Source organism: Oncorhynchus mykiss, chromosome 19 (genome assembly GCF_057628025.1).
Source record: "Oncorhynchus mykiss isolate SJ-2025 chromosome 19, ASM5762802v1, whole genome shotgun sequence".
Classification (NCBI taxonomy): domain Eukaryota; kingdom Metazoa; phylum Chordata; class Actinopteri; order Salmoniformes; family Salmonidae; genus Oncorhynchus; species Oncorhynchus mykiss.
In genome coordinates, this window is record NC_143040.1 from 53316561 (window position 1) to 53341790 (window position 25230).

General features: G+C 45.7%; 1 protein-coding gene across 2 annotated transcripts in view; it reads right to left on the minus strand.

Annotated features, from left to right (window-relative positions):
• The window catches only part of LOC110498363 (ryanodine receptor 3), a 96978-nt gene that overhangs the window by 50639 nt on the left and 21109 nt on the right, over positions 1-25230 (minus strand). For both annotated transcript variants that reach the window (XR_016488994.1, XM_036954899.2), the window contains 22 exons: positions 23753-23886; positions 23317-23558; positions 22899-23091; positions 21360-21576; positions 21016-21120; positions 18500-18603; positions 17279-17362; positions 16929-17088; positions 16419-16566; positions 16109-16311; positions 15624-15798; positions 14773-14981; positions 10284-10486; positions 10105-10174; positions 9837-9997; positions 9550-9715; positions 8851-8937; positions 8526-8752; positions 7569-8385; positions 6907-7107; positions 2202-2304; positions 1345-1479 (listed from right to left, as the gene is read on the minus strand). Coding sequence is in view for 1 of the 2 variants with exons in the window: in XM_036954899.2 (XP_036810794.2) it covers positions 1345-1479; positions 2202-2304; positions 6907-7107; positions 7569-8385; positions 8526-8752; positions 8851-8937; positions 9550-9715; positions 9837-9997; positions 10105-10174; positions 10284-10486; positions 14773-14981; positions 15624-15798; positions 16109-16311; positions 16419-16566; positions 16929-17088; positions 17279-17362; positions 18500-18603; positions 21016-21120; positions 21360-21576; positions 22899-23091; positions 23317-23558; positions 23753-23886 (4144 nt within the window). In the remaining variant the exon portion in view is untranslated. The remainder of the gene's footprint in view (positions 1-1344; positions 1480-2201; positions 2305-6906; positions 7108-7568; positions 8386-8525; positions 8753-8850; positions 8938-9549; positions 9716-9836; positions 9998-10104; positions 10175-10283; positions 10487-14772; positions 14982-15623; positions 15799-16108; positions 16312-16418; positions 16567-16928; positions 17089-17278; positions 17363-18499; positions 18604-21015; positions 21121-21359; positions 21577-22898; positions 23092-23316; positions 23559-23752; positions 23887-25230) is intronic.

Here is a 25230-nt window from a genome sequence, read left to right on the forward strand (position 1 = left end):
TATTGGTTTGTGGTCAGGAAAAGTGCAAACATGTTTTCCTTCGAATGAAATGTACTGATCTCAACTACAAGTGTAGCCCATCCTGGATACATACCACAGGAGAACGGAGTGAATGGAATTGTATCAACCACATGTTTCATGTATTTGATACCATTCCACTTATTCCATTCCAGCCATTACCATGAGCCCATCCTGCCTAATTAACGTGACACCAACCTCCTGTGCTGGATACAGAGAGGCTTCTAAACTCAAGATAGGGCTTTCATTTTATTGATTGCTTTATTGTCTTACAGGGCAGTAAAATGATAATTAAACGCCATAAAAGGTTTCAATAGAACTGTCCCGATAATATGAAGGATTCTGATATGGTGAAACAGTGTTGTGACAGTGGTCTGTCCTGAAGGACAGGGAGGGAAGGATTCTGCTATGGTGAAACAGTGTTGTGACAGTGGTCTGTCCTGAAGGACAGGGAGGGAAGGATTCTGCTATGGTGAAACAGTGTTGTGACAGTGGTCTGTCCTGAAGGACAGGGAGGGAAGGATTCTGCTATGGTGAAACAGTGTTGTGACAGTGGTCTGTCCTGAAGGACAGGGAGGGAAGGATTCTGATATGTTGAAACAGTGTTGTGACAGTGGTCTGTCCTGAAGGACAGGGAGGGAAGGATTCTGCTATGGTGAAACAGTGTTGTGACAGTGATCTGTCCTGCAGGACAGGAAGGGAGGGAAGTGATTAATGGCAATCAGTGAATTAATTAGTAGCCTCTGATATTGCATTGTACTTGAAGAATGTCAGACAATTTCCATACTGGTACAGAGCTCTGCATTTGTGTATATTTGTGTGTGCCTGTGTGTGTGCGTGTATGTGTGTAAGATCAGGATGAAGAAGCCTGAGTTATCTCAGTGCAGTGTTTTTCTCTTCTCTCTCTGCAGAAGAGAAGGAGGACTGAGTGAAGATGACCCTCACTGCCAGGCAGAGCAGCCAATCCTCTACCGGCTCCACATTACCATAATAACATTGAAAAAGACATTGAAATGGAAATGGCTGCAACTGGGTGTCTGTGCTACATGCCAGACAAATGGAACAGGGCTTGTATGCCAGCATCACTATTCAGCTGCTACACGGCTCCTTTCAATTTCCCCATCCACCTATGTTAGCCAGAGAGAGTAAACAGTGGCTTGTTCAGGAGAAAAATAGGATAACCTCCAACAAAGAGTATATTAGGAAATGTGTGGTATTACTGAGAGACTGTATTATCTTCAGGGACTACGGGAATGAGGTGGATTCCACAGTCACCAGGTCATGTTATTGCTGGCTCTGACATAGTTGTAGAAGTAATAGTCTTACAGGGGGCTTGTTGTTCCTGCTCTGTGGGCTCCTCTTCAGTCTTCAGAGGTTGACCTTTGATCTTGTAGACCAGGGCCAGCAGACGACCTTTAATAGACGTGTCCTGGTCATCTTCCTCTTCCTCCATAGGGATTCCTACACAAGCACACGACACAGAGATGAAACCAATATCCCACTCCTGGACAAATGTTGCTTCCTAGCGGTCAATCTAGCGCCATATTTCAGGTGTATTACAGGTTCCTTTGCTAGCGTTATTTTTTCCCTCTGTGTCTTTCCTTTGTATTTCCCTGCAGTCTCCATTCTACGGTGCTGCTTTGTGTCAGAGTAGTGCAGTGTGACTGTAGAAGACATTACATTGGTAGAGTACCCCCCCCCCCAGGACCAAGCCTTTAATTATTTAGCAAAACATTCAGACGTCAGAGCAATCTGGAGAGGCAGTGAACTATAAGATATCTGCAGAGATAGAGAAGCCTTCCATTCTGCCGAGAAACACACCGGAAGCTCTAATACAATACTGTAATTCAAACCAACCTGGGGAGCTCAGACAATACACAGATATTTACAAGGATACAGGATGAGAGCAAGCTATATTACACCGTTTGTCAAGTAAAAATGCTATTATGTTGACTCTTGTTGTGGTTGTTTTATCCAGTCCTATTTGGACAAGCATTGTGTCCCCTTTGCTGTAAGTAAAGTACATCTCCAATGCCGGCATTTTTGTTTTCGATGAATTCCACAGCTCATCTCTACGGTACAGACCATTTGATGCTGACATTCATTTTTAATCCTAGTCAGACGGCAGGTCATAATCTCCAGCTCCAGACTGGTCATATAAAACCTGATGGTGTTTTTTTTACCACAGTGCAGCCGCAGCTCATTGTGGAAGGCATAGAGCTCCTCCTGAATGTCCTCTGGACACGGGCAGTCCTCCCCCATACTGAAGTTCAACAGCATGTTAATCTGAAACACACATAGACTGTCATTTAGACCACATGACTGTGCTACACAATGGCCCTACACACTTTATACATACAGTGCCTTGCGAAAGTATTCGGCCCCCTTGAACTTTGCGACCTTTTGCCACATTTCAAGCTTCAAACATAAAGATATAAAACTGTATTTTTTTGTCAAGAATCAACAACAAGTGGGACACAATCATGAAGTGGAACGACATTTATTGGATATTTCAAACTTTTTTAACAAATCAAAAACTGAAAAATTGGGCGTGCAAAATTATTCAGCCCCCTTAAGTTAATACTTTGTAGCGCCACCTTTTGCTGTGATTACAGCTGTAAGTCGCTTGGGGTATGTCTCTATCAGTTTTGCACATCGAGAGACTGAAATTTTTTTTGCTTCACGGAAACGTGGCTTACTGGAGAGACGCTATCCGAGGCGGTGCAGCCAACAGGTTTCTCCACGCATCGCGCAGACAGAAACAAACATCTTTCTGGTAAGAAGAGGGGCGGGGGCATATGCCTTATGACTAACGTGACATGGTGTGATGAAAGAAACATACAGGAACTCAAATCCTTCTGTTCACCTGATTTAGAATTCCTCACAATCAAATGTAGACCGCATTATCTACCAAGAGAATTCTCTTCGATTATAATCACAGCCGTATATATCCCCCCCCAAGCAGACACATCGTTGGCTCTGAATGAACTTTATTTGACTCTTTGCAAACTGGAAACCATTTATCCGGAGGCTGCATTCATTGTAGCTGGGGATTTTAACAAGGCTAATCTGAAAACAAGACTCCCTAAATTTTATCAGCATATCGATTGCGCAACCAGGGGTGGAAAGACCTTGGATCATTGTTACTCTAACTTCCGCGACGCATATAAGGCCCTGCCCCGCCCCCCTTTCGGAAAAGCTGACAACGACTCCATTTTGTTGATCCCTGACTACAGACAGAAACTAAAACAAGAGGCTCCCACGCTGAGGTCTGTCCAACGCTGGTCCGACCAAGCTGACTCCACACTCCAAGACTGCTTCCATCACGTGGACTGGGACATGTTTCGTATTGCGTCAGACAACAACATCGACGAATACGCTGATTCGGTGTGCGAGTTCATTAGAACGTGCGTTGAAGATGTCGTTCCCATAGCAACGATTAAAACATTCCCTAACCAGAAACCGTGGATTGATGGCAGCATTCGCGTGAAACTGAAAGCGCGAACCACTGCTTTTAATCAGGGCAAGGTGTCTGGTAACATGACTGAATACAAACAGTGCAGCTATTCCCTCCGCAAGGCTATCAAACAAGCTAAGCGTCAGTACAGAGACAAAGTAGAATCTCAATTCAACGGCTCAGACACAAGAGGCATGTGGCAGGGTCTACAGTCAATCACGGACTACAGGAAGAAATCCAGCCCAGTCACGGACCAGGATGTCCTGCTCCCAGGCAGACTAAATAACTTTTTTGCCCGCTTTGAGGACAATACAGTGCCACTGACACGGCCTGCAACGAAAACTTGCGGTCTCTCCTTCACTGCAGCCGAGGTGAGTAAGACATTTAAACGTGTTAACCCTCGCAAGGCTGCAGGCCCAGACGGCATCCCCAGCCGCGCCCTCAGAGCATGCGCAGACCAGCTGGCCGGTGTGTTTACGGACATATTCAATCAATCCCTATACCAGTCTGCTGTTCCCACATGCTTCAAGAGGGCCACCATTGTTCCTGTTCCCAAGAAAGCTAAGGTAACTGAGCTAAACGACTACCGCCCCGTAGCACTCACTTCCGTCATCACCTCCACCCTACCTGACACCCTAGACCCACTCCAATTTGCTTACCGCCCAAATAGGTCCACAGACGATGCAATCTCAACCACACTGCACACTGCCCTAACCCATCTGGACAAGAGGAATACCTATGTGAGAATGCTGTTCATTGACTACAGCTCAGCATTCAACACCATAGTACCCTCCAAGCTCGTCATCAAGCTCGAGACCCTGGGTCTCGACCCCGCCCTGTGCAACTGGGTACTGGACTTCCTGACGGGCCGCCCCCAGGTGGTGAGGGTAGGCAACAACATCTCCTCCCCGCTGATCCTCAACACTGGGGCCCCACAAGGGTGCGTTCTGAGCCCTCTCCTGTACTCCCTGTTCACCCACGACTGCGTGGCCACGCACGCCTCCAACTCAATCATCAAGTTTGCGGACGACACAACAGTGGTAGGCTTGATTACCAACAACGACGAGACGGCCTACAGGGAGGAGGTGAGGGCCCTCGGAGTGTGGTGTCAGGAAAATAACCTCACACTCAACGTCAACAAAACTAAGGAGATGATTGTGGACTTCAGGAAACAGCAGAGGGAACACCCCCCTATCCACATCGATGGAACAGTAGTGGAGAGGGTAGCAAGTTTTAAGTTCCTCGGCATACACATCACAGACAAACTGAATTGGTCCACTCACACAGACAGCATTGTGAAGAAGGCGCAGCAGCGCCTCTTCAACCTCAGGAGGCTGAAGAAATTCGGCTTGTCACCAAAAGCACTCACAAACTTCTACAGATGCACAATCGAGAGCATCCTGGCGGGCTGTATCACCGCCTGGTACTGCAACTGCTCCGCCCTCAACCGTAAGGCTCTCCAGAGGGTAGTGAGGTCTGCACAACGCATCACCGGGGGCAAACTACCTGCCCTCCAGGACACCTACACCACCCGATGTCACAGGAAGGCCATAAAGATCATCAAGGACATCAACCACCCGAGCCACTGCCTGTTCACCCCGCTATCATCCAGAAGGCGAGGTCAGTACAGGTGCATCAAAGCTGGGACAGAGAGTCTGAAAAACAGCTTCTATCTCAAGGCCATCAGACTGTTAAACAGCCACCACTAACATTTTGGTTTCATCTGACCAGAGCACCTGCTTCCACATGTTTGGTGTGTCTCCCAGGTGGCTTGTGGCAAACTTTATGGATATATAAACTTTTTATGGATATCTTTAAGAAATGGCTTTCTTCTTGCCACTCTTCCATAAAGGCCAGATTTGTGCAATATACGACTGATTGTTGTCCTATGGACAGAGTCTCCCACCTCAGCTGTAGATCTCTGCAGTTCATCCAGAGTGATCATGGGCCTCTTGGCTGCATCTCTGATCAGTCTTCTCCTTGTATGAGCTGAATGTTTAGAGGGACGGCCAGGTCTTGGTAGATTTGCAGTGGTCTGATACTCCTTCCATTTCAATATTATCGCTTGCACAGTGCTCCTTGGGATGTTTAAAGCTTGGGAAATCTTTTTGTATCCAAATCCGGCTTTAAACTTCTTCACAACAGTATATCGGACCTGCCTGGTGTGTTCCTTGTTCTTCATGATGCTCTCTGCGCTTTTAACAGACCTCTGAGACTATCACAGTGCAGGTGCATTTATACGGAGACTTGATTACACACAGGTGGATTGTATTTATCATCATTAGTCATGTAGGTCAACATTGGATCATTCAGAGATCCTCACTGAACTTCTGGAGAGAGTTTGCTGCACTGAAAGTAAAGGGGCTGAATAATTTTGCACGCTCAATTTTTGATTTGTTAAAAAAGTTTGAAATATCCAATAAATGTCGTTCCACTTCATGATTGTGTCCCACTTGTTGTTGATTCTTCACAAAAAAATACAGTTTTATATCTTTATGTTTGAAGCCTGAAATGTGGCAAAAGGTCGCAAAGTTCAAGGGGGCCGAATACTTTCGCAAGGCACTGTAAATAGTTCAGAGAAAATAGCAAAGCTTGTGTGCAGTAAGAGAAGTTGAAGGAGCCAAGTAAAAAGTCATTATAGTTTGTGAAAAGTGCTGAAGTGAGCAGGGAGCTGTGACCCTGAAATACTGTGGATGAGATGAGGGTGTTCTTCCTTCCTGTCTGGCAGGGCCAGGGGGGCGGGTCGTAAAGAGCCCTGGTAAACCTGAAGTGACAATGACACAGCAGACAGGGATGGATTCCCACAGCCTTGAGGCTGGGCAGCGAAGGGACATGCAGAAATTAAAGATCTTTGGGGAGCTGTTAGACTGTTATAGAGCCGGTCACTAAGCCTCACTCAGTCACTCCGGGCCAGCTGTGCTCTCCACAAATGAAAGAACCCAATGACACAAAACCAAAGGGAATTTAAGGAAAAGGAAGAAATCAATTACCCATGAATGTGGAAAAATGACTGAACACTCCCACAACTCCCCCCAAATACTCTCTTTTTAGTTTAGAGTGGAGAGGCGGCCAGAGGATTACTTTGAGGTTTATGAGAACAATGTGCCCTTGTTGCAGTGTGTATGTGTGCGCACACTCGCTTAGGAGCAGCAGCCTGTCCTGTGTTAATGTGCAAACACTTCTATCTAATACTTGTGTAACACGGTTAACACACAGATGTCTGCAGTCATCCCAGTCCTCATGAAGTGGGCACCATTTCAAAAAGCCTAACTCAATCACAGAGTTACGGCCACGTCCGAAAGTCTGTGAATGAAACTGCTTGCCTGTGACTTTCTCATACTATGACTCTACAGGAGAGAGATGATAAACTCACCATTACCTACATCTTTAACTAGGAGGCCATCCTAGGTTATTTCTATTTCAGTGTGTACCTGTTCTTGGGGAGGGGAGCGGAACTCCTTGGTCTTCTTGGCGGTGATGGCAGCAGACATGTTGAGGGCCAGCATCAGCTCGTTGTACCTGAACTTCTGGTTGTACTGCAGCTTGGAGACAAAGCTGTCTGAGAAGGACACGATGGCCTCGATGCGATGCTTCAGCTCACAGTCACAGAAGTAGTGAAGCAGCTCACACATCTACGAGAGAGAAAAACACATAGAGACAATCTGTCAGCCTCCACATTTAATATCAGCTGGGATTTGGACACACAGAAATTCATTTTTATTTTTTATTTAACCTTTATTTACCTAGGCAAGTCAGTTAAGAACAAATTCTCATTTACAATGACAGCCTACCCTGGCCAAACCCTAACAGGGACGACGCTGGGCCAATTGTGCGCCGCCCTATGTTGTGATACAGCTTGAAATCGAACCAGGGTCTGTATTGACGCCTCTAGCACTGAGATGCAGTGCCTTAGACCACTGCATCTAATGACACATACTGTATCTGAGTGGACTCATGAGAAGATAAATCACTGATACAGAGACATTACATGGTTAAGTGACTTTGGAACGGACTATAAATGTCAGTGCATTTTGCAGAGCATGTGATTGAAAGACTAGCTGAAGCAGTGACTCTGTCTCAGTAAGCATGTTACCTGTCGTTTGACTGGCTCAGGCAGCCTCTTCTCCAGCAGACCTTTGATTGGCTGCTTGGCCTCTTTGGCAGCCTCCTCCTCCCCGGCCTCCACCGCCTTCTCCTCGGCAGCTGTCAGTCCCTCCTTCTCTGCGGCCTCCGTCACCGCGGTGGCCACCTCCTCGTGATGCTCCGCGAACACGTTGGGGTCGATAAGCAGCAGGATCTTATGAACGTCCTTACTGCCCAGCACGCCCATGGTGAGCAGCGTGCCAATCAGCCTCAGGATGGGCACAAACTGGTACTCCACGCTGCCCCCTACAGGGTCTCTGATGTGATGCCCACCGCCCTGTACGGCCTCGGTCAGCATGGTGATGGCCTTCTCCTTCAGGGCATCCAGGGGGATTTGGGGGCTGTACAGCTGCTGCTCCCTCTTGGTGCTGATGAAACAGGGGGGGTAGAAGTTGAGCCGGGGCTTCAGGGAGGTGCTGAGGCCCACGCCGGGAGGAGAGTGGTGCTTGGTGGCATCGGAGAACAGGCGGATGCTGCGAGTCTCGGCAGTGACGGGGATGATGAACTCGTTGTTCATCATGAGGCGGGCCTCCTTGGCCGTCTCCAGATGAACACTGATCAGGACGTTGTAGAAGCCCTCACGCAGCATGCCCGACAGGTACTGGTTGTCGATGGTGTAGAGCAGCTGGGATTGGTCTAGGTGGCTGCAGAGGGCGTGTGCTACACGGGTATTGCCCAGTGCACACATGGCACAGTAGAGCTTCAGGGTGTGGTAGTGGAACGTCCTCAGGTCCTCCTGCTCAGACAGCTCCATGATGTCAACACACCTGGGGGAGGTCAATGGGGTTCAGTACAATGTTCAAACAGAGAATGGCAGTATACAGGAGCGCTTATGTCCTCAAGCAGGGTCTGTGTGCTGACTCTATGTATGTGTGTACAGTATGTATAAGCACATGTAAATGTCTACCTGTTCTCCTCAGGTATGTGCACAGCCAGCATCTGGAGGGGCTCCAGACACTGCACCACCCAGCCGTGTCTCTCACTGACCCTGGCTGTCTCCACCTTTAGGAAGGTGTTGGGCATGCGGCTCCACAGCACTGAGTTGATGGTCTGGACGTCCAGCCTCGGAGGGCACTGAGGCACTGGGTTCTTATGCTCACTCTTAAAGATGGCCGCCGACAGAGGCATGGTGTTCTGTAGAGGTCAGAGGTCGATTGTATAACAGTAGAACCGGGGAAAGATTGAACACACTTTAGGTCAGGAAAGTAGCGATTGGAATCGAGTTACTCTACCTTTATCTTGGCCAGCTCAAACTGGAAGAGATTGGGGCTGGTCGGTCGCACAAACACAGCAGGAAACAGCTTTGTGTTAGGTTCCACCTGGAGAAGAAACAGCACAGCATTAACGTAAGACGTTTACAGACAGAAAAGTCGCAGTAAGAGGGTGACTTAGAGAGCAGCTTGGAAGTGAAAGTGCATGATGTTCTGTAGCTATCTGACTTGGTGTGTGTGTGTGTGTGTGTGTGTGTGTGTGTGTGTGTGTGTGTGCCTATGTGCGTTGGTGTCAGGTCAGGCGTTGCTGAAAGAGACTAGGGAAGAGGCTGGCAGGATGACTCAGAACAGTTTAAAAGCTCACCGTGTTTCTGCGACGGGAGGAATGAAGAAGATCATGCCCTACAAAGGGGAGATTTTTTTCTCTGTTTTGAAAGTACATACAGAGACAGCCAGACGCTGGGTTAAGAGCTGGCAGGCAGGACAGACAGCTCCTACCCTACTTCTGAGCCCGAGGCAGGAGGACTGAGTGACTATTACAATGAGTAATGAAGAGATCAGGACAGAATGATATGTTTCTAGAGATGATGCAGGTCTGATAAGATGCAGACTGCATGATGGGAAAGATAGTGTTGGGTTGATAGCAGCAGAAAGGAGTCTGAAGCGATAAAGTGGAAAGAGATTGTACAGAGACACTCTGTGTAGTTGGCAATGCAGTACCTGGTAGGAGGTGGCCAGCTCCTTGCCGTTGACAGTGAAGGTCACCAGGCCAGTGGCCAGGTCAATGAGGCAGCCTATCTCCAGGTCCACATTACTGCGACTGGACGAGTGGCCTGAGCTGGTGGCATCCCCTCCCCACACCATGTAGCAGTTACTCCTCCTCACACTGGGGAATGGTGAGGGAGGAAGAGGGGAAGAAAAGAAGAGAGAGATGGGTATTTGATTAGCACTGATCATTACTGTTGATACCGACATGAGGGTGAGGGTTTCCTTAACAACGTGCTTACCTCTCGTGGACCCGCCCACGCTCGTCTCCAAGGGTAACTGTCACCGTCCGGTTCTTACTGAGGTTGAAGTGGTTGCTATAGTAATGGTAGTCTGGGGTGACCCAGCCCACCCACACGCAGGATGGATCCTGACCAGCGAATACCCTGACAGAGTAGTAGTACTGCAAGACAACATGGTGGCAGGTTAGCTTGATCTACAACACCTGAAGTCTATAATGGTGACATTATACCAAGCACCATCAGTAGCTGTTTATCATCCACTTCATACCGTGGTGATGTTGCTGTAATCTGTTCCTCTTATTCCGTCATGACTGTGTCTCATGGACTTCAGTGGATGTCTACGAGGAAAACATGAGTGTTGAAGAAACATTTCAAATGTGAGAAGATAAAGTGCTTTTAGAGGTTGTGTTTGTGTTGTACAACAGTGAATGTGTTCAGAGGTCTGACCTGTGTTTGAGTTTGAGGGACTCGTGCTCGTCGTGCACTCCGTTCATGTCCATGACAGGGCTGGTCTTGAAGAAGGTGTGGAACTCCACGGGCATGCTCAGACGACAGTATACCATGTCACCATTACTGTTCTGGGTCCCAAAAGTCCTGTGACTCACCTTCAGACAGGGAGGGCTGTCGATGGTGCCATCTATTCTGGTCACCTGGCATAGATACATTTTTTGGCCTGTTAATTTACTCATTCTAAACAATATAGTGAAATAGCCTATAATCTTCGCCTTCTGTGGACCTCTGCATGTACAGTTGAAGTCAGAAGTTTACATACACTTAGGTTGGAGTCAATAAAACTCGTTTTTCAACCACTCCACAGATTTCTTGTTAACAAACTATAGTTATGGCAAGTTGGTTAGGACATCTACTTTGTGCATGACACAAGTCATTTTTCCAACAACTGTTTACTGACAGATTATTTTCTTATAATTCACAGTATCACAATTCCAGTGGGTCAGAAGTTTACATACATTAAGTTGACTGTGACTTTAAACAACTTGGAAAATTCCAGAAAATTATGTCATGGCTTTAGAAGCTTCTGATAAGCTAATTGACATCATTTGAGTCAATTGGAGGTGTCGATATATTTCAAGGCCTACCTTCAAACTCAGTGCCTCTTTGCTTGACATCATGGGAAAATCAAAAGAAATCAGCCAAGACCTCAGAAAAACAATTTTAGACCTCCATTTTAGACCTCCACAAGTCTGGTTCATCCTTGGGAGCAATTTCCAAACACCTGAAGGTACCACGTTCATCTGTACAAACAATAGTACGCAAGTATAAACACCATGGGACCACGCAGCCGTCATACCGCTCAGAATGATTCTAGAGATGAACGTACTTTGGTGCAAAAAGTGCAAATCAGTCCCAGAACAACAGCAAAGGACCTTGTTAAGATGCTGGAGGAAACAGGTACAAAAGTATCTATATCCAAGTAAAACGAGTCCTATATCAACATAACCTGAAAGGCCGCTCAGCAAGGAAGAAGCCACTGTCATGTCTTTGGCTATGCCGGATTAAGTAATATGACATGCTATTCTATAAAATAATTTCTCTGTAATTAATATTACCTGATTGAGCTAATAATGTAAATATAATTAACTAGAGTCGGGGCACCACAAAATAATATTTATAGAGCTGTTATCTTCCGAATAAACTCTTAAAGACCTAGTAATATTTTACATCAATAGCAGTCAATATTAATCGTCACCTTAATTCAGTCTCATCTGAAAGTTGTAAATTCTTGGTTATCTTCACAAACCCTGGCTAACAAGTTGAATCAGCAATACAAAATTGGGTTTAATTATTTATTTACTAAATACCTAACGAATCACACAGAATTTCATATACAAAGAATGAATTGATTACAAATTACGTCATAAAGGAAAACGTCCCTAGCGGGCGGAACAGGTATGACGGCTGGTTACACAAAAGAAAAGGGCTGGGTTTGAATGAAAGAGCAGAAAGACTGAGGACCAAAAGAGGAAGCTGTGCTATCGTAAATACAGTATTTTATGCATTCTAAATTACCGCCCATTTGGAAAAGGAAAATGCAATAAATATTTACTCTGAGCTGCGCTTCGGTAGGTTGGTGGTAGATGGAAGGCCGTGTTGCCAAACCGAGTCCTTCGTCCTTTGAAGAATGTCTCTGGTGGTCAATTGGATACGTTGTAGTAACGTCGTTGTGTGATAGACACGATATTCTGTGTGTTCCTTCCTAACCCTCGTTTGCAGCTGCTGTTGCTAACTCAACGGCTAGGAGGTATCACTTCTGTAGTGAATAAGAGTTCAAGGTTCATACCATTCGCAACTAAAGCTCACGCTGATGTTGGCTTTGTTCTGTAGTTATTATCTGAACCATTCTGACATCGGACCGTCGTCCCCACATCCTCGGAACAGGAGGTTACATTTTCGTCAAGGCTTTATATAGTGGAGCGAGAAGGGTGTGTCTGAAAAGTTTTATAACCCATGTCTCTTCACAGGGGGGGCCACTGATTGAGCAGAGCCCTAACCTTATGAAAACCCAATTCTCACATTTTAGAAGCTAAAATCACATTTCATCCCATCACGAATAATTTCATATTCAAACATTTAAATTGAACAACAATTCCATGTGAATCCGATAACTCTGATGTGTTGACTTTCCACTGTAGCGTTTATGTCATCTTATCATTGATGAAAATGTCTCAAATGACAACCGAACTGACATCATATTCATTAAGTACCACCGCATATGTTCAATTGGTCGGATTACCAGAATATAGTTCATTTCCCCCACCTTCTGATGTTCCCAGAATCTCTATGTTAAGCAAAGGGATTTTCAAATGTAACATCAGTAGGGTAGAGAGAGGAAAAAAGGGGGAAGAGTTATTTATGACTGTCATAAACCTACCCCCAGGCCAACGTCATGACACCACTGCTTCAAAACGCCATAAAAAAGCCAGACTACAGTTTGCAACTACACATGGGGACAAAGATCATACTTTTTGGAGAAATGTCCTCCGGTCTGATGAAACAAAAAAATAACTGTTTGGCCATAATGACCATCGTTATGTTTGGAGGAAAAAGGGGGAGGCTTGCAAGCCAAAGAACACCATCCCAACCGTGAAGCACGGTGGTGGCAGCATCATGTTGTGGGGGTGCTTTCCTGCAGGAGGGACTGGTGCACTTCACAAAATAGATGGCATCATGTGGAAGGAAAATTATGTGGATATATTGAAGCAACATCTCAAGACATCAGTCAGGAACTTAACCTCTTTCAGCTAGGGGGCACTATTTTTATGTTTGGAAAAATAACGTTCCCAATGTAAACGGCCTATTTCTCAGGCCCATATGTTAGAATATGCATATAATTGACAGATTAGGATAGAAAACACTCTAAAGTTTCCAAAACTGTCAAAAATATTGTCTGTGAGTACAACAGAACTGACATTGCAGGCGAAACCTGAGGAAAATCAAACAAGGAAGTGGCTTCTATTTTGAAAGCTCCATGTTCCATAGCCTGCCTTCGCTCCATTTAAAGGGATATCAACCAGATTCCTTTCCCTATCGCTTTCTCGAGGTGTCAACAGTCTTTAGACATAGTTTCAGGCTTTTATTTTGAAAAATGAGCGAGAAAGATAACATCGCGTCAGGTGTTCGCATGAATTTTGCTTGCGCAACAGAGCTTGGGCAGCCATCGTCTCTCCCTCTCCTACTGAAAAAGACAGTGCCGGTTGATATATTATCGATTATATATTTTAAAAACAACCTGAGGATCGATTATGTTTCTGTGGACATTACGGATACTATTTGGAATTTTCGTCTGTGTTGTCGTGACCGCTCGAGCCTGTGGATTTCTGGACATAACGCGCCAAACAAACGGAGGTATTTTGGATATAGAAATAATCTTTATGGAACAAAAGGAACATTTATTGTGTAACTGGGAGTCTCGTGAGTGAAAACACTTGAAGATCATCAAAGGTAAGCGATTAATTTTATTGCTTTTCTGATTTACGTGACCAAGCTACTTTGATGCTAGGTGTTCATAATGTTTTTTCTAGTGATCGATAAATTTACACAAATGCTTGGATTGCTTTCGCTATCAAAATCTGATACGACAGGTGGATTAACAAAATGCTAACCTGTGTTTTGCTATATTGCACTTGGGATTTCATGAATATAAATATTTTTTTGTAATATTATTTGAATGTGGCGCTCTGCAATTCAGCGGTTGTTGATGACAATTATCCCGCTAACGGGATAGGTAGCGTCAAGAAGTTAAAGCTTAAGTTTCTGACTGATGTCTTGAGATGTTGCTTCAATATATCCACATAATTTTCCTTCCACATGACGCCATCTATTTTGTGAAGTGCACCAGTCCCTCCTGCAGCAAAGCACCCCCACATCATGTTGCTGCCACCCCCGTGCTTCACGGTTGGGATGGTATTCTTTGGCTTGCAAGCCTTCCCTTTTCCTCCAAATGGGTTTTCCAAATGGACAATGACCCCAATCATACTTCCAAAGTTGTGGCCTCCAAAGCTGACTCAGTTACACCAGGACGATTGGGCCCAAATTCACCCAACTTATTGTGGGAAGCTTGTGGAAGGCTACCCAACACATTTGACCCAAGTTAAACAATTTAAAGGCAATACTTCCAAACACTAATTGAGTGTATGTAAACTTCTGACCCACTGGGAATGTGATGAAAGAAAGAAAAGCTGAAATAAATCATTCTCTCTACTATTATTCTGACATTTCACATTCTTAAAATAAAGTGGTGATCCTAACTGGCCTAAGACAGGGAATTTTTACTCTGAATAAATGTCAGGATTTGTGAAAAACTGAGTTTAAATCTATTTGGCTAAGGTGTATGTAAACTTCCGACTTCAACTGTATATTACAATATTGATTTTGTGATTGATTTAGATTTTCTAAAATATATTATTGTCTGTCTTACCATTATGTGGTTGTTGTTCTTTGGCACATTGAAAAAGGTGGGGAGGCGTTTGCTGAACCACATGGTGACCTCACGGTTCATGTTGACGGCGAAGGGTTCAAAGCCCTCCTGGAGACCACACATTGTGTAGTACTTAAAGGTACTGGCATCCTTCCCCAGGTTCATACGACCCACCTGGGACAGGCCCAGACTACATACTGGGATAAAACCTGGGAGACAGAGACAGAGAGAGAGGAGGGAGAGAAAGAGAGAGAGAGAAGGGGGGAGAGGGAGAGAGAGAGAGAGAGCGGGAAGGGGGAGAGGGGAGAGAGCGAGAGGGTAGAGAGGGGAAAGAGAGAGGGGAGAGAGAGAGAGAGAGAGAGAGAGAGATAGAGAGAGAGCACCTGTCACACACACTGCTGGGGGAGGGTCAAATCTATCCAAGTCAATTTAGAAGTGTCACCTTATATAAAGGTAATTTCATAATGGGGAGGTACTGATTTTGCACTCATTTTCTCAGCATGATGGTTTTAGGTTAAGTTGTCAGCATGTCTGTCAGTGATCCGGCAGCACAGATACATAAGAGAGGGAGCAGAGCTTAGAGAGGTCCGTGACACACACTCTTCATCCTCTGTCTCACACACACACTGCTGGCAGTTTTACATACTCACCATCTTCAGTCTCGCACACTGCTGGCTGTTTTACATACAGTACTCACCATCTTCAGTCTCACACACTGCTGGTTGTTTTACATGCCCACCATCTTCAGTCTCACACACTGCTGGTTGTTATACATACAGTACTCAACATCTTCAGTCTCACACACTGCTGGTTGTTTTACATGCCCACCATCTTCAGTCTCACACACTTACCGTCCTCCGTCTCGAAGTCGGCGAAGCAGAGCTCGGAGCCCTTGTTGGTGATGAGGATCTCTCCATTGAGGGTGAAAATCATAGACTTGTCCTCCATGTTGATCATGCAGCCCACCACATCCCCCGCCTGCCAACAACGGCCAAAGAAACGGCTGCCCATGTTCAGACGATGACCCTGAAGATAAAAAAACACACACACACACACACACACACACCCACACACAGACACACACACACACACACACACACACACACACACACACACACACACACACACACACACACACACACACACACACACACACACACACACACACACACACACAGGCTAACCTTTGCAATCTTACTCAATCTTAAATTATAGGACCAACAAAAAATCTATTCTACAGTGTATCCTATCATCAGCTAGCATTAACACAAAGTTAAACGTTCACTCTATGAGTACTTGATGTTCAATGATGTAGGAAGAAGAAGGGAGGGTTCACCTTGTATCCATCAAAGACGAAAGCCAGCTCATCAGTACCCAGCTCTACATCCGGCTTACATCCAGGTCTGGCCCAACCCACACGCATGTCACCTCCCGTCACCGCCTCAAACTCAAAGTACCACTTCCCTGTCAGCACCGCATACGTTCTCTCCACACGGAAGAAGCGTATTTTGTCAATGCTCAGTCTCTCCACCACGTGGCCTGCTGGGTGGGAGGACAGCCACAGTATCAACACAGGAAGTCTTCTACTGTTCTATACATCTTAACCATGGATGTCAGCATGGGTTTGTGTGGTAATGATAACTTACCGCCATCCTGGTCGGGAGGTTCGATGTTGTACCCGTATCCAATCAGAGTGCGGATGGCCTCACGGAGGCTGTCCCTGTTGGACTTCTTAGTGCGCTCGTCTAATAAAGAATATGGCACCAGGCGAGGGTTCCTCTTACTCTTCACATCCTGCATTGAGAAAAGACAGGCACAGTTAGATTCACACACACACACACACACACACACACACACACACACACACACCACTCCAGGGACCCGCTCTAGGCCAATGCTGCCAATCCCTAAGGGTCATTGAGTGTTTGATGTTATTACTATGACTCTATTCTCTGTGAATCCTTTCAGCATCATTCCTCACTCTGCAGGAGGTGGTGGAGGTTGTGTCCCATTTCCCATTTGTTGTGGCTTGCATAGAGAGAGGGTCATTGTTTTGTCAGTTGTTATAAAACCTTTGTGTGGTACTGTATGAGCTGGGATAGTATGAACCTGCAGTCCTTTCACAAAGACTTAACACAGATGACTGTGTGCTTTACCTGCTGAATGCCGTAGGTCCAACCCTGTTTGATCCTGTCCTTGGCCCACACGTTGTGGGCGTTCTCCGCCAGTTTCTCCACCAGGAGCTCCTGACCTGGGGTCACTTTCACGTCAGACAGCTCCAGCGGTGTGGGCTTGTAACCATTCGACATCATGTAGCTTCAATCAAAACAGGACATTATCAAGATTAACCCCTGGTCAAAACACACATTTGTCTAGATGTTTCATATTTCTACTATCCTATACAGAACACGTCTACATATCTAGAAGTTGGTATATAATGTATTGGGTTATTGATGTTGACCATTCTCTGTCCATTCCATCATCTGTTACTCTACAGTACACTTACTTTTTTGGGAGTTTGATCTTCTTCAGGTCCTCTTCAGCGTTGGCGTTGACCTGGACAACATGGCAGCCTAATGCCAGCAGGGTCCTGTGAAGAGACACACATATTAACACTCCCCAACCTGGGGATTAGATCTGTCTACACAGGATCAGCTTTCTTAGTAAGTGACAGTTTAAGACACTCACATTGCCTTCACACTCTACTAAATACTATAATCAGCAGGCTTAATGTTATGATACTAGGTCTGGTGGGTTTCTGCCCTATTTCCAAATCACACAGACTGGCAATAGAACCAACGTGAAGAGAGTAATGATTTGTTCAATCATGCATGTCCTTGTCCATTATGAAACCATAGATATCCCCTTAAAGACGTATTAGGGAAGAGTTATTCACTAGGTACAACTATCAGCAGGATCTCATTGCTTTGTCATAGTAAGAGGACAAAGGAGAGATGTGGTGTGATTGCAGAAGGGCGGGGCTGCTCTTTCAGGGCCCACGCTGTCTGTCTCTGTTGTGTCAATGTCACTGTAGATGAACGTTAATCAAAGCAGTCTTTACCGCCCTCTCTAATCACACACACGCATCACTCACACACACTTCTCTGTCTCGTGAAACTTTCATTTCTCAGCGTCAGTGTGGGCTGTCAGTGGATCAATAGCAGATGTCCTACGGTGATAGGTGGGTGATGTCAGGAACACTGGGGTGTTTCAGGTGCTGAGAGCCCAGCAGGAGAGTGTCACGTCCTGACCGTAGTTTCTTTTTTATGTCTCTATTTTGGTTTGGTCAGGGCGTGAGTTGGGGTGGGCATTCTATGTTTTGTTCTAGGTTTTGTACTTCTATGTGTTTGGCCTGGTATGGTTCCCAATCAGAGGCAGCTGGTTATCGTTGTCTCTGATTGAGAACCATACTTAGGCAGCCTGTTTTCCCACTATGGGTGTGGGTAGTTGCTTTCTGTTTTTGTGTCTGCACCAGACAGAACTGTTTTAGTTGTTCTCTTTGTTGTTTTGTTCATCAGTGTTCAGTTCCATTAATAAAAGGATGAACACGTACCACGCTGCACCTTGGTCCTCACCTTCTGCTTCCAACAGCCGTTACAGAGAGAGCCTTTAGTCTACTTCCTGACTGAGCCCCTGGTTCACCCACACCTTCTGTCATATCTCTCTCTTTGTCTTCCTCCTTTTCTCAGTGGGTCTAATATAGTGTTACTTATAAAGCAGGACATACTTCAAGGTTTCAGTTGACATCTGCAGGTTGTAATTCTTTTCTGTTTCAGGCAGTTTGGAAAAATCCACAAGGCAGGGGTGATGCCGCTTATTATCGTCCCTTATCTGAGAAACACATAGAAATAATTGTTGACGTATGAATATTTCAGTTACTGTACATGTATTGAAGAAGAGGGGCAGAAATACTCCAAAAGAAAAAAACGTATTAAAAAACACAACAGACAACAATACGTATAATTTGAATCACAATGAAGGTAATTGTGAATCAACAGAGGAGTAGGTATGTTGTCTCCTTAATTACAGAGAGCTACTGGTGTACTGGAGTGACAACATGATCTAGTCTAGTGGACATGTTATGAATGTAGTTGGAGGAGCATGTTTTCTTGGAAGATAGAGAGGTGTGAGTCTGCATTACCAAGTCAGTAATTATATTCTTGACTGTGTTTTACGCCAACTAATCCGTTTGGCTGCTCTCTGCAGCCCAAGCAGTATTACATCCATGTTGACCAAGAAAACATGTACACATACATGGCTATTTGTGCGCTAAATGAACACCAGGCAGCTCTTTTGTGAATAGTACAAGAACTCTCCTGCATGAATGCTTTTATCGAACAGAGTTTCCTGCAGCCTATTACAGTCCATTCAAAGAGGGCTGTGCTAGAGGACAAAGAAGTACATGCCATTCTTAATAGCCTCCATATGAGTCACACGTCTTGTTTGAGACCCTTTTTATACTTTCAATGGCCCATGCTGATACAACCATTTTAACTATGCTATGCCAAATACTGGACTCAGATTAGGAAGTGTGTCAGGTAGCTCTACCCCACAGCAACCCCAGCAAATACAACGCTCACCTCTTTATTAAGCACTGGAGCTGTGCTCTATGGAGAGTGGAATACAATACCAGTGCTGTCCAGGTACTGTATGAGTTCGGTTCAGCCTGGATTCAGCACACTGATGCCTCCCTGGTGAAGCTAGCTCTATAGCCGGCCAGGACAATGTCACCTGGCCTGAGCTAACAAGGTCTCGTTAAAATCACATATAAAAGCCGACCTGGTATGTCTGGGGTGCAGAATTCTGTTATAATGAATGAGAGAGAACTTGACCCCGGCGTAATAGATGTCCTCACTCCAAATAAAAGGCTTTATTAAGATGTTGGAACTGAAAAAATGGCTGGCTGTCACAGTGGAGTTTACAAATGGGGAAAAGGTGGATGAAGGGACTGGAGGACTGAGAGAATCATTCAGTAAGACTGAGAGAACAAGGGGGTCTACTCTATACAACTCCATCACATTCGTAATATGGAAATAAGAGTTGTGTTGCATATTGTTTCTGATATTGATTGTCTGCACCTTTAAGGGTAGTAGGGCACAACAGGGCTGTGTTCAGAATGTTTTTACATCTGGGACGTTCAGAACGCTTTTACGTTCTGGGACGGACGTTCAGAACGTTTTTACGTTCTGGGACATTCAGAACGTTTTTACGTTCTGGGACGGACGTTCAGAACGTTTTTACGTTCTGGGACATTCAGAACCTTTTTACGTTCTGGGTCATTCAGAACGTTTTTACGTTCTGGGACATTCAGAACGTTTTTACGTTCTGGGACATTCAGAACGTTTTTACGTTCTGGGACGTTCAAAACGTTTTTACGTCCTGGGACGGACGTTCAGAACGTTTTTACGTTCTGGGACATTCAGAACGTTTTTACGTTCTGGGACGTTCAATTAAGGGGAAACGGTGCTGTTCTGAACGACCAGTTGAAAAACATGGAGGGGTTGGATTGTGGGTTGGTGGAAGCTGTCAACATTGCGATTGCCCTTTAAATACATCACTCACTGCAACAAGCCACACCTCTCCACTCCCACCAAACGGGAGCAAACGTACCTCAAAATCTGCTCAAGAATGTACAAGAACGTTTTGGAGAAACGTGTCGCTCAGTACAAACCGTCCCACAACATAGCAAACGTTCAAGCGAACTGAACGCACCTCAGGTCACTTTGGCAATCATCTACTCACATGAAACCAAGAAACAGGACTTGATGAGAAATAAAAAGACCCCTACAAACAAACTATAATGAAGTCTCTAGAATGAATGGTATGAGGAGCACAATGGGAGAAAGACAGGAGTATTCTTCACTTACCCTCTGTTTGGTTTGTACCGCAAATTATAAAAGAGAAAGCAAAATGGTGTACAGGCTTGTTTTGTTGCTTTAATGATGGTAGGACTTGTACGTTTAGTTTAGGTTTAATGCATTTCACATAGATCAATTACAGTATGTGATGTGTACTGTATTTCATAATACAATTGTATTCATGTTTATATTCATGTTTATGTTTATATTTATATGTTTATATGCATATATTCATGTTTATATTGGCTGAAATTATCAGCTGAGTGATAACCCATCATAGTGTATCATGTCTTTCCTATGTAAGCCAATGACATGGACTGTCCAAAAGGGTTTGCCAGTGCTCTGTGACTCTATTCTCTCCATCAGTGTTAAAGAGGTCTCCTACCTTCCCATAAGACCAGCCCAGTTCTATCTTGTTCATGGCCCACAGCTCGTGGATATTCTCAGCCAGTCTGTCCCGGACCTTCTCCAGGTATGGCAGCATGACGATCTGAGAGACAGAGAACACAACGAATCTGTGTCGTCGATAAACAGCATCTGTTTGTAGACAGTACAGCAGGCTTATGTCATCAATCATACATTTGTGGATATTTGGAAACCCTTCCCCTGTAGGTATGATTGTACAAATATCCTTACAAACATGCAGTATAATCACTGTAACTGTGTTTCAGATGAGCCATGTTGCAGTTAATATGACGCGTTCTGAGCTGAATGCCATACCGCTGTTACCTGGCTAGTCTCCACAGGGGTGGGTATGAAGGAGGCCTGGGACATGAACTGTGTGGTCCCCAGCAGGTCTCGGACCCCCTCCATGTCCCTCTTGTACTCCTTCACTGGCTCCACCTTAATCTTCTCCTTAGGGAGCAGGGCCTCGTAACACGGAGCGTAGCCTGACGGAGGCAGGAACTTGAAGTCGCCATGACGACCGCCCAACAGGAAACGCACCCTAGAGGGAGAGGGGGACTTAGTCAATTAGTGTGTTCAGTATGTGCATGAGCTTGAAAGTGATGAAGAGGGTTGATGGGTTGATTTTGGTGGAGGGGTTAGAGGAGAGGATTAGAGCAGAACATAGAGCCACTGAGGCCCAGCCCAGCCCAGCTCCAACCGAGCCCCAGCCCAGCTCCAACCGAGCCCAAGCCTAGCTCCAACCGAGCCCCAGCCCAGCTCCCACCGATCCCAAGCCCAGCTCTAACCGAGCCCCAGCCCAGCTCCCATCGAGCCCCAGCCCAGCTCCAACCGAGCCCCAGCCCAGCTGTAACCAAGCCCCAGCTTCAGCCCAGCTCTAGCCAAGCCCCAGGCCCAGCTCATCTCTAACTGAGCCCCAGCCCATCTCTAACCGAGCCCCAGCCCATCTCTAACCGAGCCCCAGCCCATCTCTAACCGAGCCCCAGCTCATCTCTAACCGAGCCCCAACCCATCTCTAACCGCGCCCCAGCTGAGCCCAGTAGAACAGAGAGTGACTATGACTTACCCCACACTGAGAATGATGTAGCATTTCAGCCCACTACTCAGCAGCCCTCCTGGGCCCTGTCTGAAATAGCAGCTGAAGTAGTAGTGATGATGACGCCTTCACTCCAAGTCCATTCTGAGTGCAGTGCACCAATCAATTATTAACAAGTGTCGCTGCACATTGACTGGCTGTGCCATGGCATAGCATGGCCAGCAGTTCAGAGCACAGGAAATGTTCAAGCCCCACAGGGTTCCTTATTTACATGATCTGATGTGGCCTGCATCTCGTAACATCACACACACAGACAAATGCAGAATAACGCTGACAGAATTTCTATAAATATGAGGTTATGTTAATTTTGTTTAACGCTTCCGCAAATTTCATTGTGGTAATTGATATACAGTGTAGCTTGCAGCCCTGGGTGGAATTTGATGCGAATGGAAATGTCTGGAACTGTCAAGTGTCACATCTCGGCACAGAGTGAAGTTCAGAATAGTAAAATGCCATTTTGCTGCAAAAACGGAGTCGATCATGAAATCCTGTGAAGCTTGCTGGGGCCTGAAATTTCATTTAGCAGACGTCATTCATATCATCTGAAGTTGCCATGGCAACACAAGTGGGTAAGATGGGCTCTACCTGCATCTGAGCCCTTAAGGTTTAATACAGTATATAGAGGAAATGATGTAGGGAGGGATCAGATAGATTTTCATGCAGACTAGAGGGAGGAGAGGAAGATATTTGAAGAGAGTGCTCTGTAGGTGTGTATACGTGTTCATTCATGTTAATGACATAGGTGTGTGTCTAAGACAAACACATACTTGACGCCAGCAGAGAAGCTGACAACAGGGAAGAAGAGTCCATCGATGTTGAAGTTCTCGAACATGCCCTGTACGGGCTGTCCATTGATCCTGAAGGAGATGCTGGGGGCTCCCAGGTCCAGACAACAGCTCACCACATCCTCAGAGGTCAGGATGTGTTGGTTAATAGAAGCCACCGCCCGGGAGATACGACCTGCAATAAACCACAGGGTCAGCACTTAAATATGACCTACAAGACACACACACATAAACACACACTCTTTGGGCAGAGCAGACCGATTTACCCTGTAGGACACACACACTGTCTAGACACAATCTGGTCTTAGCCCTGGGTTACTTATCATAATTTATGAATCAGGTGACTTAATGTGGAGCAGCTAGGTTAAGATGAAAGCAAACATCTACTGCGAATACCCACCTGACCAGAGATGAAGTCCGTCAAAGCCGTAAGAGTAGAGGTCATCCCCCACCCCGTTGCCCCCCCAACCCTCCCCTCCACCAGGGTAAGGGGCATAACCCTTGTTGGTGGCCCAGCCCACACGCAGGTGAGAGGGGTCGCTGGTCAAGAAGTGGTCCACCTGGTCAATCGTCAGCTCGTAGTACCACTTCTTATACTGGGCCGAGCCCTCACTCACTCCCAGGAAGATGTTGGGCCTCATGCTGCCAAGTATCAGAGACTCGTAGATTAGGGTTTAATCATATAATTGTGATTGATGTTTCTTTAGGCACTATGCACAATCCCATCAAACAAACACAGCAAAGAGAAGAATAACCAACACTATCTATCACTCTTCTATTACAACCAGTAGCGCAATAATCTAATTATACCGGGCTGGGATTGGATGGCTTGTTACCTTTGGACGTCATTGACCAATCGGGTCTGGAGAAGCAGATCTCTTTTAGGGAGCAGGTGATCACAGATAAGATTCTGATTGGCTCTTACAGCCACCCCGTTACACACACAGAGGGAGCAGAGCACATCCAGAATCTGCAGGTTGAAGAGAGAGAGGGAGAGAGAGGAGGGGGTGAATACAGCAGCTCCCTAATCACTGAGTACAGAATACAGCTCATCTAACCCATTCAAACCCTGAGTGGGAGAGACAGGGAGAGAGAGAGCACTAAGGACTACCAACTCATCCGTAGTCCTTTTTCATGTTGCTATTAGAGGGAGAACCTTTTTATGCAGCTATTAATGCAGCCAGCCATAATTACTGAGAGATGCTAATCAGGGTGAAACCATATCCAGTAATATCATTTTGATGCATGGGGGCCCAACCTGGCTTTACAAAGCAGAGGAATTAAATGGGCAAGGAACGGCAGCCAAGGGCGCCAGGCCAAGACCTGTGCTTTATTATCCACCGCTTCATAAGGGGCCACAGCCAAATGATACATCAACTGTGATTTATGACAAAGGAGATGACAGCCCACTGGAGAGCAGGTTGACGTTTGTCATGAATCTTGCCTTGGAGGCAGAGCTGACTGATTTTCACTAGATGGGCCAGCTGCAAAGTCAAAATTGGCTATATTGTAAACATTTATGAAAACAAAAATGTGCTTAATTTAATGGTGGACTATGCAGAAATCAATCCATTTTCTGTTGCTAAAATTCTAATAGTTTTTCCTAATTTCAGTTTATGTGACAAAACAAGCAAGTATAGTGTAGAGAATCATTGTGTCACGACTGCTGCCGACGTTGCCTCTCCTTGTTCGGGCGGTGCTCGGCGTTCGACGTCACCGGTCTTCTAGCCATCATTGATCCTTTTTTCATTTTCCATTGGTTTTGTCTTGTCTTCCCATACACCTGTTTTCAATCCCATTCATTACCTGTTGTGTATTTAACCCTCTGTTTCCCCTCATGTCTTTGTCAGAGATTGTTTTATTGTCAGTGTAGTGTGATTGTTGTATAGGTGTGCGTCGGGTCCTTGTACCCATGTTTATGTACATTTAGTGTTATGGAGCATACTCCGTGGACTTTATTAAAAGACTCCATTTTACACTCCATTTGACTCTCCTGCGCCTGACTTCCCTGCCACCTATTACATCTACGCATGACAGAATCTCTGACCGAATATATGAAGTCAGCAGGAGAGGACACTATGCCCATGGAGCTGGAGGAACGCGTTCAGGAACAAGCTAGGGAGATTGACGTTATCAGCTCCGTCATGGATCACATTGCCATGAAAATGGATCGCTGGGAGAGACAGGGAGTTTCTCCAGCGCCACCACCACCACAACCGGAATCTCCCGTGAACGATTTTTCCTCTCCGGAATCGAGGATCCATTTATCCCTACCTACGGGATACAACGGAGATACTGCCGGCTGCCAGGGTTT